This window comes from Papaver somniferum, unplaced genomic scaffold (assembly GCF_003573695.1).
Source record: "Papaver somniferum cultivar HN1 unplaced genomic scaffold, ASM357369v1 unplaced-scaffold_150, whole genome shotgun sequence".
NCBI classification, from domain to species: domain Eukaryota; kingdom Viridiplantae; phylum Streptophyta; class Magnoliopsida; order Ranunculales; family Papaveraceae; genus Papaver; species Papaver somniferum.
The window spans coordinates 4,129,685-4,146,183 of record NW_020624377.1 but is presented as its reverse complement, the minus strand read 5'-3'; the positions used below and the strand labels follow the sequence as shown (position 1 = coordinate 4,146,183).

At 37.1% G+C, this 16,499-nt stretch overlaps 2 protein-coding genes across 2 annotated transcripts; both read right to left on the bottom strand.

Moving 5' to 3' along the window:
• Positions 1-9,029: 9,029 nt before the first annotated feature.
• On the bottom strand, positions 9,030-10,475 carry LOC113336138 (protein TRANSPARENT TESTA 1-like). Its single transcript, XM_026582130.1, has 2 exons — positions 9,970-10,475; positions 9,030-9,816 (listed from the first exon to the last, which is right to left on the bottom strand). The coding sequence occupies exons 1-2, from the start codon at positions 10,411-10,413 to the stop codon at positions 9,400-9,402; spliced, it is 861 nt and encodes a 286-aa protein (XP_026437915.1). The 5' UTR covers positions 10,414-10,475; the 3' UTR covers positions 9,030-9,399.
• A 1,041-nt stretch (positions 10,476-11,516) lies between these two features.
• Positions 11,517-15,694, bottom strand: LOC113336137 (chaperone protein dnaJ A6, chloroplastic-like). Its single transcript, XM_026582129.1, has 7 exons — positions 15,493-15,694; positions 14,688-14,829; positions 14,317-14,374; positions 13,340-13,382; positions 12,856-12,904; positions 12,711-12,758; positions 11,517-12,553 (listed from the first exon to the last, which is right to left on the bottom strand). Exons 1-7 carry the CDS (start codon positions 15,609-15,611, stop codon positions 11,726-11,728), a joined length of 1,287 nt encoding a protein of 428 aa, XP_026437914.1. The 5' UTR covers positions 15,612-15,694; the 3' UTR covers positions 11,517-11,725.
• Between the last annotated feature and the right edge of the window lie 805 nt (positions 15,695-16,499).

Sequence of the window (16,499 nt, the reverse complement as noted above, 5' to 3'; positions counted from 1 at the left end):
TTTAAGTATGGGTAGGACTTACTAACATATCAAATGCGAAAACGATACTCACACCTTTAGCTGATGGTACTTCAATTCGTTAAAATTTTTGGAGAAATATTATTCATGTAGTTGCAGGAAACCCTACACTACACCCCTCATATGATTTCATTATTACTCAACTCATTTTTAGATGACACTCTTAATTTTATTGATCAATCTTTGAATGTTCTTACAAGAAAAGATAAAGGAATCAAAAATGACCTCTACTCTAGACTTTCTTTCTCCTATTTACTTGTTTCTTACTCAAAAAAGATCTCTCTCTTTTCTTTACAACTGAACAACTGTTTATAGGGAAATACATAGTGGATGACAGCTAATCTGTCCTTTATTTTCGGAAATGACTTGCGATATTCTCGCAACCTTACAAATCTTAATCTCGCAAACTCTCTAATTTTCGCAAGACCATCACATCTTTCTCATGATTTTAGCTGACGTCGTTTTTTATATCATTTCTGAAATTGTTCTGCGACGCTGTTGTGTTGTGTTGTGTTGTGTTGTTGATAATTTCGCTAAGACATCATTGTTGCGAGATTCTGATTCTGCATCTTGCCTCTTCTCATATCTTTTATATGAAGTAGAGAATGATGTTAGAAATGCCGCAACTGTTCATCTCTTCATATTCTGCATTTATCACACGTATTCTTTCTTCCATCTGTTTCTTGACACGTCTTCTGTAACCGCTGCTTTTCAACCGCTCACGTCTTTTCGTCTTAATGATGTTTATTTCTTCGAGTAAAAAAAATCTCCTTTATATAATCTTCTTACTCTTCTTTCCACTTTCTTTTTACTTTCTCTTCTCTTTTTATTCTCTCATCTCTGCAACTCTGTTATTCTTCTGCAAGTTCTGCTACTGTAATTTCCCCCCCTTAAATCTTCTTACTTTCTATTCATTCCCATACTCTATATTCAAATATGGCTCCAAGTGGTCATAGACATGAGAAGAATTTAAAACATGTCCAAAAAGATCTTGCTGATAAAGGTTTCATACTCTCTACCATTCCTGGTGAAAATGCCAAGTCAATTCTTTATGTCAAACTTTTCTCTGATCAGTACTGTGATGATCAATCAATCATAATTTCGCTAGGTCAGATTCTCGCAGGTCTCCCTATTCCTCTTTATGACCCAGATCTTCCTTTATTCTATGAAATTCTCGCTCACTCGGGATTTTCGCGAGCTATCTTCCAACTGAGTGGGGACTGCATCCGTCTGATGCTAGAGTTCGCTAACCGTGATGCTGGTAAGGGATCTATGTACTCCAAAGAACTTAGGGATCCTAAATTCGTAGACCTAGAGATAATTGCTGAGAAATACAAAGTAGCGAGTTTCTTTGAGAACTATGAACTTATCTCCATGAAGAAAGAGAATACTCCTTGGGGTATTCGCTTAAAAAGGAAAGATAACATTGATGAATCTAAAATTCTCATCCAAGATATTGGCTGGAATTCTGGTAAAAACACAAATCCTCGCCAATCCAAAGATGATAAATGGTGTGTTTTTCCTTTAATGCTAAAATGACCTTACATTGCTGGGTCAAATGTTCTTCCTGCGAATCTCGCTGCTTATCAACCATGGGTTTTCTCTTGGCCCGAGAAGGAGAAAGAGGTATGTTTCTTCCCGTTTATCTCACTTTATATTTCTGTATTTGTCTTTATTATTTTGTTCGCTAACTCTTGCGACATTCTGCAGATCCAAAAACTGAAAGATAGTTATAAAATGATTGGGAAAGCTAGTACTCTGTTAGCTCTTCGCTCATACACAGATGAGGTAATAAATTTTCTCTTATGATTTTAAACAGTATACTGTTGCTTCCATTTCTTATTTCTATCTGTGTGTGAAGATTATTGCTGAAATAGAAGAGCCTGCTGATGTTGCGAAGACTGGTGATAAAGGTAAAGGTGCTCTTCGCAGAGAAAAATCAACTGCTCCTCCTTCAAAGAAAAGGAAAGTCGTTCTTCTTCTCCTTCAAATATTCCTCCTCATGAAAATTCCGAAAGTGACAAGGATGATGAGGACAATGATGATCTTGCCGCAAGTGAATTTCCACCTGAATCTTCTATGGCTAAGCTCTCTGGCCTCTTTTCTGATTCTCTGCAAGGAATGGGAGATAGCCAATTCGCTAACACCTGCAAGGCTCTCGCTACAATTTGCGATGTCCCTTTGTGGATGGTGATAGTTCTCTTCGTGGAGTTTCTAGATCAGTGACTCCCGACTTCTTGCATTCCCTCAATAGTCTGGTATATTTTTCCTTTTATTCTTCATTGTCATAACTCAAAATTTTTTCTATATTAATATTTTTTATATTTTCTCGCAGGCTGGAAAAGCTTCTTTCGTGTTGCCTCATCTAGAGAGGAGACGCGAAAATCTTGAAAAAAGAATCTTCAATTTTTCGCACAAAAATGAAGAATTGGAAGCTGAAGTTAAGGTCTTCGCGAGAAAAATAGACAACTAGAAATTGATTCTTCTTCGTATAAGAACAAAATCTCTAGTCTTCAGCAAGCTAATAATCAGCTTTACGGTATGTTACTTTTCTCTTTTCCCTTCATTCATTCATCCTGTTGTTTTATCTTATTTAAATGATCCTTTTTGCAGACATTTATGGTCTTTCTGATGAAGCTACCCTTCTTCGTTCATTTCCTAATGCCTTGGATAATGATACCCTTCTTGAGCGTCTTAATAATTCCTTAAATAGTTTCTCAAATGATAGAATTTCATCTCTTTCTCTAAATGAGCTTAGATCTAAATTTCGCCTCTTAGAAATTGACCATAGATCTAGTTTAGGCTTAGCCAACCGATTTAAGCGTCTCTTCTTGATTCTAAAGAGAAAACCAATGAGTTAAGAACCAAAATTAGCGGTCTCATAGATGATAAGGATCGCATCTCTGATCAAGGTGCTAAGGCTTTGGCGAAATTCCAAGAGACTCTTCTTGAAGTTCAACTTGAACGAGATGAAGCTAGCCGCAAGAACATCGAACTCTGCGAAAGGGAAAATCAAATTCGTTCTCGTCTTCTTATAAGTAATGAGGATGAATTTGTTTGGGCTGCGAAAATCTTAGATGATGCCAGAAAAGATTTAGGTGTAAATGTTAGTCTCCAAGTTGAGCATACAGCCTTGATTAGAGATATGATTTCTGACAGAGAAGGTTACTAACTGCTCTTCTTTACTAATCTTTTGCTTCTTATGAATTTTCATCAAGTTAATAATTGATTGTCTTTTGCTCGCAGATTCTGAAAGTAGATATCGTGAAAAGATTGAGGAACTCGAAGCTGAAAAGGAGGAACTCGCAAAGAATCTTTCTTCTCGCAACGACAAGTATTCTAGATTAAAGAATCAAATCAAGATCACTGTTGCGAATTTTAAGAATGATGCTATGCATTTTCGCAATCAAACTATCCAAATGGTTTGTGACGATCATAATATCCCACATTCTGATTATCCTTGTCTCTTGGAAGAATCCCACAGAATACTCCCAGTCTGATTATTCTGATAGCGAAGCTGATGATGAAGAATCTGATGGTGATGAAGGTTCTGATGGTGATGAAGATTCTGACGCAGACGAAGAAGGGAACAAGTCTGATGAAGATAATGAAGGATCAACTAGAAGTAGTCTTTGTTTCTTTTTTGATTCTCTGTAATACTTGTACATTTATTCCTTCTTTCTGTATATTTGTGTTTCTTTCATTTTGACCTGCATTCATTAAAACAATTCTTCCTTGCAATACAGTTAATCAATATAATCATTAATTTTTGAATCTTTAGTAAATCTATCATATGGAGACAAATAACATTTTCTAATTTCATTCATTCCCATACTTGCCTCTGTTATTTGTATCCAAATGAGAGATTTTATAAATTTTTCTTATTTTATGCCTCAATTTCGCAGTTAATTATGTATAATTTCGCATCTTATGCGAAGTGAATTTTGATTCTTTTCAAAATCTCATTCCTGTGTGGTCTTATTTTGCCTTCCTAATTAAAGGTCTTATTATGCCACCTCTTGTCATTGCGACAAAATCGCAGGACGTCCTTGCACTTTCATGCAAAAACCCATTGATCTTGCCTTAACTTTTTCTTTTGTATTGTGGCCTCTTCAGGAATGTTGCGACAATATGACAGGCCTAAATATTCTTGCGAAAATAAAGCCCCATGACATTGCCGTTGCGACGAAATCGCAGGACGTCTTCGCACTTTCATGCGAAAACCCATTGATCTCGTCTTATCTTTTTCTTTTATTATTGCCTCTTCAGGATTGTTGCACAAATATGACAAGCCTTAATACCCTTGCGAATAAAAAGCCTCATGACATTTGCGTCTTAAGACACTTATCAGCTCCCTAATGGAGGGTGCCGCCCTTATCTCCCCCCTGGTTGCCCCTTCAAGGAGGCGTACTTCTACCATACAAGGTTAGCTCCTCCCATCCAGTCTTAACAACAACCAGTTGTTTTCGCAGCCTCTTATCCCTTTTACCTATAGGGCTTATGGTTACGAGACTGCACCCTAAGTGGGGTTTTCTTCAGGCCGAGTGCAGTATAAGCCAAGACTTGTCAAGAATGGCAAAGTACGCTTCAAACGTCCCTGGCACTCTTGACTCAACCGTGTACCTCGGCGCCTTGATCAGATCTGCACTCCTTGGGAGAGTCCTTATTACCTTAGTCGCCCAACCTAAGTCATATGCTTAAGCTGAGAATCCAAGGTGCCTCTCCCGGATGGGCTTTATTGACCCCAAATCTCCATGACTCAGGTTCCGGTGGCGGTGTAGCCTTTCCCTGAGCCATGCAACAGGTACCCCCTTATATGACGTACTTTAGGTCTTACATTTGCCTCTTGCGAAATTGTATTCGCGAACTAGGGTGTACGCCATAAAGGTTTTCCCCTTTCTCTTTTGTCATTTTTCTCTGATTGTCTTCTGTAAAATTCATTATCTCTACGAGAGTCTCGCACATCATCATATTATATTTGGATTTCACAATCTCAATTTTGTCATTCAATAAAATGTATTCTTGAGAATTTTACTTATTGCAAGAGTGTCGCAACAACTTAATCATTCATATATTTCCTGTTTTTATTACCTTTGCCATCCTCTGCTTCTTTATTACTTTCTACTACTGCTTCTTTGGTAGTGGTATGTTCATCATTTTTATTCTGAGCTAGCATTAGTTTCACAACACCTCTTCTTCTTTTGTTTCGATTGCATCCACCATCAACCTGTCACTTCTCTGTGTATCTTTGATTTTGTGTCGCCAGTTTTCCTTCTTGTTTACTCTTCCTTCGCAAGATTCTATCTCAGTTTCGTAACACCTCTTTCCTTCAACCCAATCTCCCTTTATGATTCCTATACCACTGGGGTGAGGGAATTTGATGCACTGGTGGAAAGTTAAAGCTACACCTAGAATCCCATGTAGCCAAGGTCGACCAATTAACGCATTGTAGGGTGATTCTACATCAACGACACAGAATAAGATTTCGGAAGATATTCCCTTCAATGGAATTCGCATAGTAACCTTCCCTTTAAGCTTGTTAGCAGTACCATTAAAATTAACCATATATCTTATATGTTGATGGTATAAGATCATCATCTCTTCCACCCATGGTTTTATAAGTATGATAAAATAAGATGTTCACAGAGCTACCAGTATCGATTAGAATTCTATTAATTGCCCATGAATCTTCAGCTTCATCATCCTCATCTTCTTTCGGTTTTGGATTAATTTCTAATTTTACTACCAATGGATTGTCATGCACCTCTTCTCCTTCGGGAATTTCTTCTGCGGTAAAAAAAATGATTTGTTTCTTCCATTCCTCTAGTGGCGAGATTTTCGCAATATTCATAATTTCTCATCCATCGTTATCTCTTGCGAACACTCTACTCAAAACATTGTCATGAAAATCTTCAATAGTCTTATATGAATGTACGATAGAGTGACATAATAGATTTTTTGCATTTGCACCAACTTCTATGAAGAATGTTTCCTTCTTTTTCATCGCGTTCACTTTGTGATGCTCTGGTGGTGGTGGCAGTGGTTGAGATTGTGGGTGCCCTACCAAAATGTGGTTTAGTTTTCCTTGATCTATCATTCTCAAAATAATTCTTTTTACATTTCTGCAATCATTTGTTGTATGTCCATGAAAATGATGATAAGAACAAAACTCATGGCTTATGTGGTTTGGAGGTGGTTCCATTCCCATGATCCATGATGTTGGTATATTCTCCATCAAAATTATAGCTTCCCATATTTTCTCCACACTTGCATATAGAGGTGGAATCTTGATTTCTTCCCATACTACCTTGTGACATCCTTGTCCTCTATTATAGTTTTGTCTGTGACCTCCATAAGTTTATTGTGGTTGATCGAGTCTTTGAATCTTGTTATTTCCACCACGATTGTAGAAATTTCTTTCTCTTTCATATTCCTCTTGATCTCGGCTTCCCATAGCCACTAGTTTCTGTTGACTGTTACCCGTCACCTTCTCTTGTTGTACTTGCGAAGTATTCGCTACTGTATTTATTAGCTTGGGTAATAAGCTTGCATTCGCTGTTTGTGAGTTGGTGTTCGCAACTGAATATGATTCCATTTCATTTTGCCTTTCCTCTAGAGAAATATATTCTTCTTGAAGTTCTCGCAATTCAGTCATTGTGATCGTATTCTTGACTCTGAAAATTTGGACATACAATAGGTTTGTTGCAAACATAGCATTGATAAATGATAACATAAGATATCTTTCATCTACACGGCCAGCCATTTCGCTACACATAGTTCTCCATCTTTTAGTCAGGTGTTTCAAACTTTCGCCAATCCTCTGTTTTAATCCAAACACATCTTCTATACCAGGTCCCGAAGAATTATTACTTATATATGCCCCTAGGAATGTAGTCTGCAAATGATTGAAGGATGTTATTGTATTCTTTGGAAGACCTTCAAACCATTTTAACGCCTCTCATGTTAAGCTGGATGCGAAATATTTGCACAATACAGCATCATGATTTTCCCATTGCAACATGCACCTCACATAGGCTTTAATGTGTTGAATTGCACAAGTTGTTCCATCAAAAATGCTGGTTAATGTGGGAAAATTGCATTTCTGTGGTATTCCTCCTAATTGTACTTCCCTTGTAAATGGAGTTTTCGCAGCTTCTTCTATTGCTTCATCCAATCGTCTTCTGCCTACTTCTCCTCTATTATTTAACATTCCTCTCATTTCTTCTAACTCTTTCAAGATTTGTTTATTTACACCTGAATTTTGGTCCATTGGTCTTTTTAATTTCGCTTCTCCTCTTCTGCGTTCATGTCTTTCTTCTCTCGCGAAATTTTGCATTTCTTCTTCATTATTCTCATCTCGTCTTCTTCAGCGAGTTTCTTCTTCATCTCTATCTTGAATTCGCAAATGATTATGTCTCTCATTTTCCCCTTCATGATTTTGTTCATTTCTTATCAATTCCATTCGCTGTCTTTCAACCATCCTCTGTAATCTATCATACTCTTCATTGAGATTACCGTTATTCCGGTTTTGTATACGTCTTCTTTCTTGATCGTCGTGATTGTTCTGGCGAATTGTCTCCTGAAGCTCATGTTCTTTCATTTTCGCTCTCAATCTTTCACGTTCGCAGATTAAACGTGCTTGTTCAGCATAATGTCTTTCAATTTCTTCTTCAATCGTTTGTTGATTTCTTTGAGTTTCTCTTTCATGTAAAATTCTTCTTCCTTCCTCTCGATTTCCTTCGCCATCTTGGTCATTTTGTCCCTGACGTTGTCCATTCTCTTGATTTCTACCATTTTGCCCATCATCAAAAGTTTCATTTTGTGGAACGTAACGATCATCAGCTCTTTCTCTATTTTCGCGATATTCTTCATTAGGATTTGATATTTCTTCTTTAATATTGTTTCCAGCATTGATTGTGGGTGAGTTTCGCCTCATTTCTCTTCTAGTCGATCTTGAATATGATTTTGTAATACTTCTCGATCTTCTATTCTGTAGTCTTATATTCTCCATCCTTAATTCGTGATTTTTCCTTGTTAGATTTGCACGTTCTTCATGTATTCTTCGTCTCAATGTTTCTAACGCTCCAATTTCCTCATCTCCATGAATTATTCCTTCATCTGCTTCTTGATTTTTCTCTACCTGTCTATGGTTTCTGTTTTGTTGCTCTTCTTCTACTTCTTCTGCCGAATTTGATTGCCAAGTGTGTATACTCACCCTATCATAATCTGTATTCCTTCCTTGTACTAGTGTTTGTTGAATTGGTGGTTGAATTTGATTTTCTCTATTACTTCTCATTCTAGTAGATTTTCCCATTATCTTACTTGTTTCTAGCGCCATTATGTAGTTGCAGGAAATCCTACACTACACCCCTCATATGATTTCATTATTACTCAACTCATTTTTAGATTTACACTCTTAATTTTATTGATCAATCTTTGAATGTTCTTACAAGAAAAGATAAAGGAATCAAGAATGACCTCTACTCTAGACTTTCTCTCTCCTATTTACTTGTTTCTTACTCAAAAAAGATCTCTCTCTCTTTTTTACAACTAAACAACTATTTATAGGGAAAATACATATTGGATGACAGCTAACCTGTTCTTTATTTTCGGAAATGACTTGCGATATTCCCGCAACCTTACAAATCTTAATCTCGCAAACTCTCTAATTTTCGCAGGACCATCACATCTTTCTCATGATTTTAGCTGACGTCGTTTATTATATCATTTCTGAAATTGTTCTGCGAGGCTGTTGTGTTGCATTGTGTTGTTGATAATTTCGCTAAGACATCATTGTTGCGAGATTCTGATCCTACAATTCCCGAGAATAAGATTCTCTTCCAACTAACCAAACACCCCTTAGGAGTGTATAAAATTGGAATTCGAGTTCTAAATTGGAAGGTATAAGAGTTAACACATGCAAATATGTACCAAAGTAGCGTATCCTAAACACTTAGGTTGTGAGAGAGGACATTTTCACATAGCTCCGATTTATTTCACTCCACCTTAAATTGTTTTTCTGAGAACGGAGGTTCTAAATATTAAGACGTCAATATTACGAGAAGAATTTAGGAAAGCATACATATGTGAATCCGGACCGGAAACCAAAATGCACCCACATCTGGATCCTTACTAGCTACTACAATATATCCGAGCAGCAACATATTATGACCTTTGGCGTTTTGTGGTGCTTATGCTTATATAGTAGAAGAAACAAGACTTAACAAAATAATTTCAGTAGTATTTGGCATAAATATCATAGAAATCAAGAGCTTGAAAGTTATTTAAGTTTTCCACATCCAACATAATCCGGCACCGGAATGTTACCAAGTCACCGGATGGATGACGCCTCTCTGGTCGTTGCGCACCAAAATAACATTATCAAACCTCTAAATGCACTTCTTCCTTCCCCTGGCTTGAAGTAGAAAAGGCAGGACCATGAGCCATTGTACCAAAAGCTCTAACATGATCTTTGAGTGATCTTTTATGCTTAAAATCAGAACCACAAATACACAACCAAAGTTTCCCACAATTCTTTTCATGGGTTCTCCAATCTCCTTTGACAGCCAAAAACTTGCCACATTTCCTACACATGAACGGCTTGACTCCATGTTTCCTTTTGTAATGAGTTTGAAGTGTTCTGAAATCTTTCAGTGGTTTAGCTCTTGGATGATTTATATTGTTCTTACATCCTTCCGTACAACAATAACAAGGTAAGTTTAACATTGCTCTTGGCTGTCCTCCTTTTAAAGAATCCGGTCCCTTTCGGTACTGAGATCCATGCCCCCACATGTGCATCTTCACAACAACAAGAAAAATAATATCAAGTTTGTAAAATAAATACAAAAAACTCGAAAGAATCAGAGAACCACTTGAACAATTTGGATTTAAAAGCTCGATGAGCTAGACGCGGTGGATAATAGTATAACATCGTACGTAACGAGTAGTTACCTGTAAATTGTTGTATCTGTTGAAAGATTTCTTACAAATATGACAAGAGAAATGAGTGAAACCAATAAGTATTTGAGCAGCAGTGGGTATCCAATATTGTGTATCCGTCGCAACTATTTCTTTCTCTCGTTTTCCTTTCAACTTGGTTGAGATTACATCGCTTGAGGAGCAATTTGGAAGACCAATACGAAGTGTAACATCATCATGCTCATCATTTTGGTTGTATATCGACTGAAAACCAAGCTTCTGTTCTGATTCTTGTTCCGTTGTGGATAGCGGTTTACGAAGCAAACAATTCAGTAGTGGTAGAGGTTCAAGAGGATCAGAGTTTACACTAGTTTCTAACGGTGTTAAGAAGTTGGGTTCTGCATCACTCTGTGATTTAGTAATAGCTTCTAAGGGTATTGAATTACTTGAAGCTGAGGATGATGAGGATTCCATCATGCACGCAACAATAATATAGAAGACTACTCTAACATCTAGCTATAGAGATAGATTACTATGAAAGATAGAATACAAAGTTTTTTGCATGTTTCTTGTACTTGAATTTTAGGGCATTTTATAGCTAAGTTTTGGCCACATTCTAGTGTTGTGGTGAACTAAACTTGGTAAAACTACAAAATGGGTTGGTTGGGAGTTATGAGTTATGATGTTATTGGAGAAGGAAATTATTCATCCAAGTGTGCTGGTAAAAACAGGTCGACACTGTCCCTGAAAAATATTACGCTCTTACCGGAGCCCAACCGGTGAAAGGTTCGGATCTTCGGATCTCGCCGCTGCTGGAAGAATAACACAAGCAGCAAACCCATTATAAGCAAACAAGCCAGGTTTAAAGTTGCAATTCCATCATTTGTCAACCCTGAAATTTACCATAACTACTAGTTGACCACGGCCAAGTGAAATTAGATCACAAGAAAAAGTGATTACTTTTTACCTGGTGTCAAGGTAGGTAACCAGAGAGCGAGTCATTTATTGAGTTGAGTAAAAAATATTTATCAACTAGATTAAGACAGTTACTTGAGAATGTGTTGGTTGAAGGAAAACAACCTTTGTTAATCATCTCATTATATTCTCCTGCTAATTCAAAATTTCTGCTTTTGGGAAGTGTAGACTAGTAGTTTAATGCCTCATGGCCCATACTATCTCTACTTGGAAAGAAAAACTAGCCAGTTGGTTTCTGAAACCATGGGAATGGTAATTGTATACATCTCGTCTGGTACACAGTCTCAAGTTCTCAAGAATCAACCTTCACTGTAAGAGATGTCAATCCCATATAAGTGAGAGTAATGAATGCTTGATTGATTTCTGACTTGAATAAGGCTCAGAATTTTGGGACCAGTCATTTAAACATCCAGAGCTTGTTACAGTTAATGCAATTGCCAACAAAATGAATAAGAATGTATGCTGGGCAGTACTATTCAATCTTTTAGAATAGATAAAAATTTAACTGTTTAATTGTTAGAGAGTCCGCCTCAATCATGTACCAGAAGATATGTTATTCACCAGACAACTTGATACTAACTGAAAATTCACAAGTCAGGCAGGTATAAAGAAAAAAATCAAGAAACTTGCAATTCTATCAAGTGAAATGCCCAACACTAATCCACTTATTTTTATTCCCATGAATATAGTTATGGGCTGAAAATTCCCAAAACAATGCCTAATACTATAAAAGCTAAAAACCTACAAGAGTTCGAAATAAACACGTATATCTAGCTAACAGAAGAAAGAATAAGAAATTTATATAGCCGCATAACTACCTTTTAGCATTTGGGGTTTTGGCTTTGTTAAGTTCAGCAAGCTCTTCGAGGAGCTTCTTTTCTTCGCTGCTCAATGTCTTTGGTATTTCAACTAGTACACGGACTAACTGATCACCCCTCAGGTTGTTTTTGCTTAGAAAAGGAACACCTTTCTTGGCCATCACTAGTGTCGTGCCTGGTTGAGTTCCGGCAGGGATCTTCAAGTCAACCGAGCCATCCACTGTTGGAACCTTAACTGTTGTTCCTAAAATAGCATCAAGATATGACACCTTACAAGTACAGAGGATGTTGGTACCCTCCCGTTTGAGTACTGGGTCTGGGATAACTTTAACGTTAACATAAAGATTTCCAGGAGCCCCACCTCTCCACCCAGCATTACCTTCTGATCGGACCCTTAAGCGGCTTCCTGAATCCACACCCGCAGGTACTTTAAGACTCAAACGCTTTGACTTCCTAACTCTCCCATCTCCACTACACGTAGTGCAAGGGTCTGAAGATTCTCCTGAACCTCTACAAGTGGAACATGTTGTTACTTGCTGGACAACACCTAGTGGAGACCTAGCCGACGATATAACCTGCCCCTTGCCCCCGCATGTATTGCATTTAGTTGGCTGAGTCCCAGGTTTGGCACCTGAACCATTACAGGTATTACATGTCTCCAAACGGGTTATTTCAATTTCTTTTTCTATGCCAAAAACTGCTTCCTTGAAATTTAACAACAGAATGTAATCTTCGTCACTGCCATCAACTGGTCCAGTTCTGGGACGAGTAGGACCATTTATGTTGAATAATGTATTAATAAGATCAAATGGGTCGCGGAAATCCTGGTGAAACAGAAAAAATTTCCTAAGAGAGATACAGTGCTAACAATATTCAAACACTGAAATCTATCCTAAGTTCAAAATTGAACATCAAGCCTTCAAGAGATAAAACTGATGATAAATCTCTTGATCATTGCCGTGATTCCGAGAAATAACTCACCTGTGGTTCCACGTCATAAAATGATCGTTTTTCATCGTCCGATAAGACCTATAGGAAATTATGTGTTATTAAACTAAGTAGTCATAGGCCATGACTGGTTCAACCACAACTACTCATCAAGCAAAATAATCTTGAAAACAGTTACCTCATACGCATTGCTTATCTCCTTGAATTTTTTCTCAGCCCCAGGTTCTCTGCAAATAAAATAAAACGAAATTCACTATGGCACACTCAAGAATGTAGCTTTTTTAACTATAAAGAGCTAGAAAATCGAGAAGATGTTACATTTAGTATTTCACTTAGCAGTAGCAGAGGAAAATTCAAAGCTACAGTATTGACATATGAGTTATCCACATGCGTCAGGCTGGCAGAGAAATGGGGAATGAAAAGAACGAAATGAGAAGTAAAGATTATATGCCTAAAATCATCAGTTTCAAAGTACCATCCTACAGCTTCCAATATTCCACAAGTAGGAAAATACTATTGAGGCGGTCGATGGGAAAAACAAACTCAAGATACTATAACCAAACAAAGTCTAGCGGAAGAACAACAGTGTAAAGCAGATTATTAATCAAATAAATGGAGTAAGCAGAAATCATAAGAAAAGATATAGTACAAATCGTACTTACTTATTGACATCTGGATGATACTTCCTAGCAAGTTTACGATAAGCTGTCAGACATAGCGCAAATTATCAATATGGATCTTTTTATTAGTAATTATTAATATAGATATAGTACTATTGACAACAAAGAAATAACTGTTATAAATACAACTCTCTGAAGGAGGTTTAATGGCAAGGACAATAGGCTTTTACTCAGTGGCAATGTTCTCAGGGACAAACTACACAGTATTCAAGTTTTCGTTTATACCGAAGTTTAAACATCAAATGATATGTGAGCATTGAAGGGAACTTCTAAGGAACAAAATGATAGGTACGTTATGGATTAATGATCAATGCAGCCATGACCTTGGGATCTAAACCACACTCTCTGGACCAGTGACTGCAGTCAACTTTTATATCTCCCAATTGTGATACTTGCTAGACAGCTAACTCAAATTAACGAAGATTTCCAGCCTATAGATCGACGAAGCGAGGTTTTAATGAAAATCAGTAGATATGTTCCATTGCATGTCCACCATAAATAAAATGCTAAAGCATAAAACCTAACTTTTAAAGATTATGTTAGCCTTGTGTGAAAGCTCTCCAGGGTTATATCCTAATTCCCATCTAGCAGTCTACTGTGAAGAGCTCAAGACGGTATATTTCAGGTAATAGGTCCTCTAATATCCTAAGATCTGGATGGCAACAACCTAATTGAACTTGGTGAATTCAGCAAGTATTGCAGTTTGCTCTTAGGCAACGTAAACAGGAAACACTGGGCCAAGTGAAGAGAAGCTAGAGAGCAACTGCAAACATTTAATAATAGATATCTGAAAGAGAATAGGCGTAACATGCACAGTATAGTTAACCAGGTATAGCATGAAAGCTGTTGCGAAAAGAGTCATAATTAATATTTTGGTCAAGTTACGTTTTTAAAACCCCTGGTGTTAGTAATGGAGATGTTTCAGCATCTCCAAGCACAAATGTATTTAGATAGCTTACCACTCTTTATGTCTTCCTTGCTAGCATTTTTTGATATTCCAAGAACAGAATAGTAATCCTGTAAATAACCAAATAATAAAGTCAGCCACTTTTGTCACAGAACGACATAGTGAATGGCTCCTCTGAGGAACAAAACCAGAACAACTTTTTACATGATACAATCACGTTGCTTAAGAGATTTCCCACTGTCCTACCAACCTAAACTTCTACTTAAATATCAATTCAACTAGCACTACTTACGCAACGCCAATATTTTTCCTTAGCAATCAGGAAAAAGTACAGTTATACTCTGGAGTATGTGATGACATCAAAGAACATACCGTTACGTACCCAAAGGAACAGAAGAAAGTAAATTCATTATTCATACTCACACTATCAGCTCTGACAACAAATCCTGTTCCCCGGCGGGGATGCTGAGTTCTAGATGAACCCGCTCCAAATATTGCGTGTACTGAATTTTGAGAAAACGAGGTTGAACTTGTTGAAGCCAAGCACCGCATCTGAGTTGAAATTCTGCAGACAAGTTGAAAATTATGGGCGCAGCTAATCTTCAACATAGAGATACAATTCACAACACATGTAAATAACTTGTGTGTACTAACAAGCTCGAAACTGCTCAAAAGGGATAATGGGACCCAAAAACTAGTTTATCTTGGCTTCTTTTGACCATCTCTAGCAAATCAAACTTCCAATTGGAATTCCGTTACCTCTGGGTACTATTTCCTTACTGCTATATAAGGAACCAATTGCCAGGGAAGCTGGCATGCTAAGATGGGATCACCTACGACTACATAGACAGATAGAGAACGGAATTACATTCACTCTCCAATAGCATTTTATAGGCCTGCCTTTAGACATTTCCATTTCAATAATGGATGCTGAAGCTCTATAATCATAAACTTAACACAAGATAATTACACTTTATTTTACCGCCAATTCAAACAATCGACTAGATTATGTATCAGAACATACCGAACAAGTAACCAATGAATTGATTAACCAATGAATCAACAACGAACAACAGTAATCTAGTCAGATTATTTCAAAAAAAAAAAAGTCTTAATCACATTCTTTTTTGAGATGTAGCCGTTTGATTAATCACAACTCAATAGCTCAGCAATACAACACCATCTTCAGCTATTGCTTACAGTATCAAAAACTGCAAAATATACTAACCTGTAATCGGATGATCGCAGCATCATCTTGTTTATAGAAGCTGAAGAAGATCTGAACGTTAATCGAGGACGAATCCCACATTGAGGTACAATCGCACTACCACATGGAGCCATTGCCATCGTTCTAAGGAACCTGGATTCTTCTGCTGCTGATGATTCTGTGTGGACTCACTTTCTCAGTCCCTCTAGGTTTTTCTAGAGGGAAAGAGGGAAGAAAGTGGAGGAATTGCCGAAGACTCTGGAGAAATATTGAATCATGATCCAGTGCTTTTCGATACTCTAATTAGTTCTGGTTAACTAGATTTAAACCGTTGGATGTTGGTCATGGTCTCAGACTCTCGGTCTTTTTTGTTTTCGTTTTGATCAATTCGGACTCTCGGTTAATCGACTTTAATTTAGAACGATTTTTTGGGATCATGGTCTTTTTTGGGACCATGATTTTATTTTGGATAAAAAGACATTAAAAGTAATTTTAGATCACCCCATATCTAGTTATTTATTTAATACCTAATTTATCCTCTTAATTAATTTTAGATTATGATTAGCGAATGATTTAGTTAAAACAATTAGTGAGATTAAATTAAAAGATGGGTTTATTATTAGTTGAGTAGAATTATTGAGAGAATAGAGTTAGAGAAGATGAAGGAGAAAAACATGGAAAATAGATTTTTTTTCCAATTCACTAAGTTTGAATATTCAAATGATGAAAACTCATCTGATTCTTCATCTCCATCCTCTCCTAGAATATTTGTTAATCTTCAAAATGATTCGGATTTGAACTGGATTTTGAGCAGTTCGGTTACTTTATATGAAGAACAAGTAACCGAACTCACCTGAAGCTGTAGTTCGGTTGCCACGTGAGATGAACAAGTAACCGAACTCATCTGAAAGTGTATTTCGGTTACTTGTTCCAAACACGCAGGTTACCGAACTCTCTAATAGTAGAATTTCTAGGAGTTACAGCGTTATGTTCGGTTGGTTCTCAACTAACCGAACTTTGGTGTACAA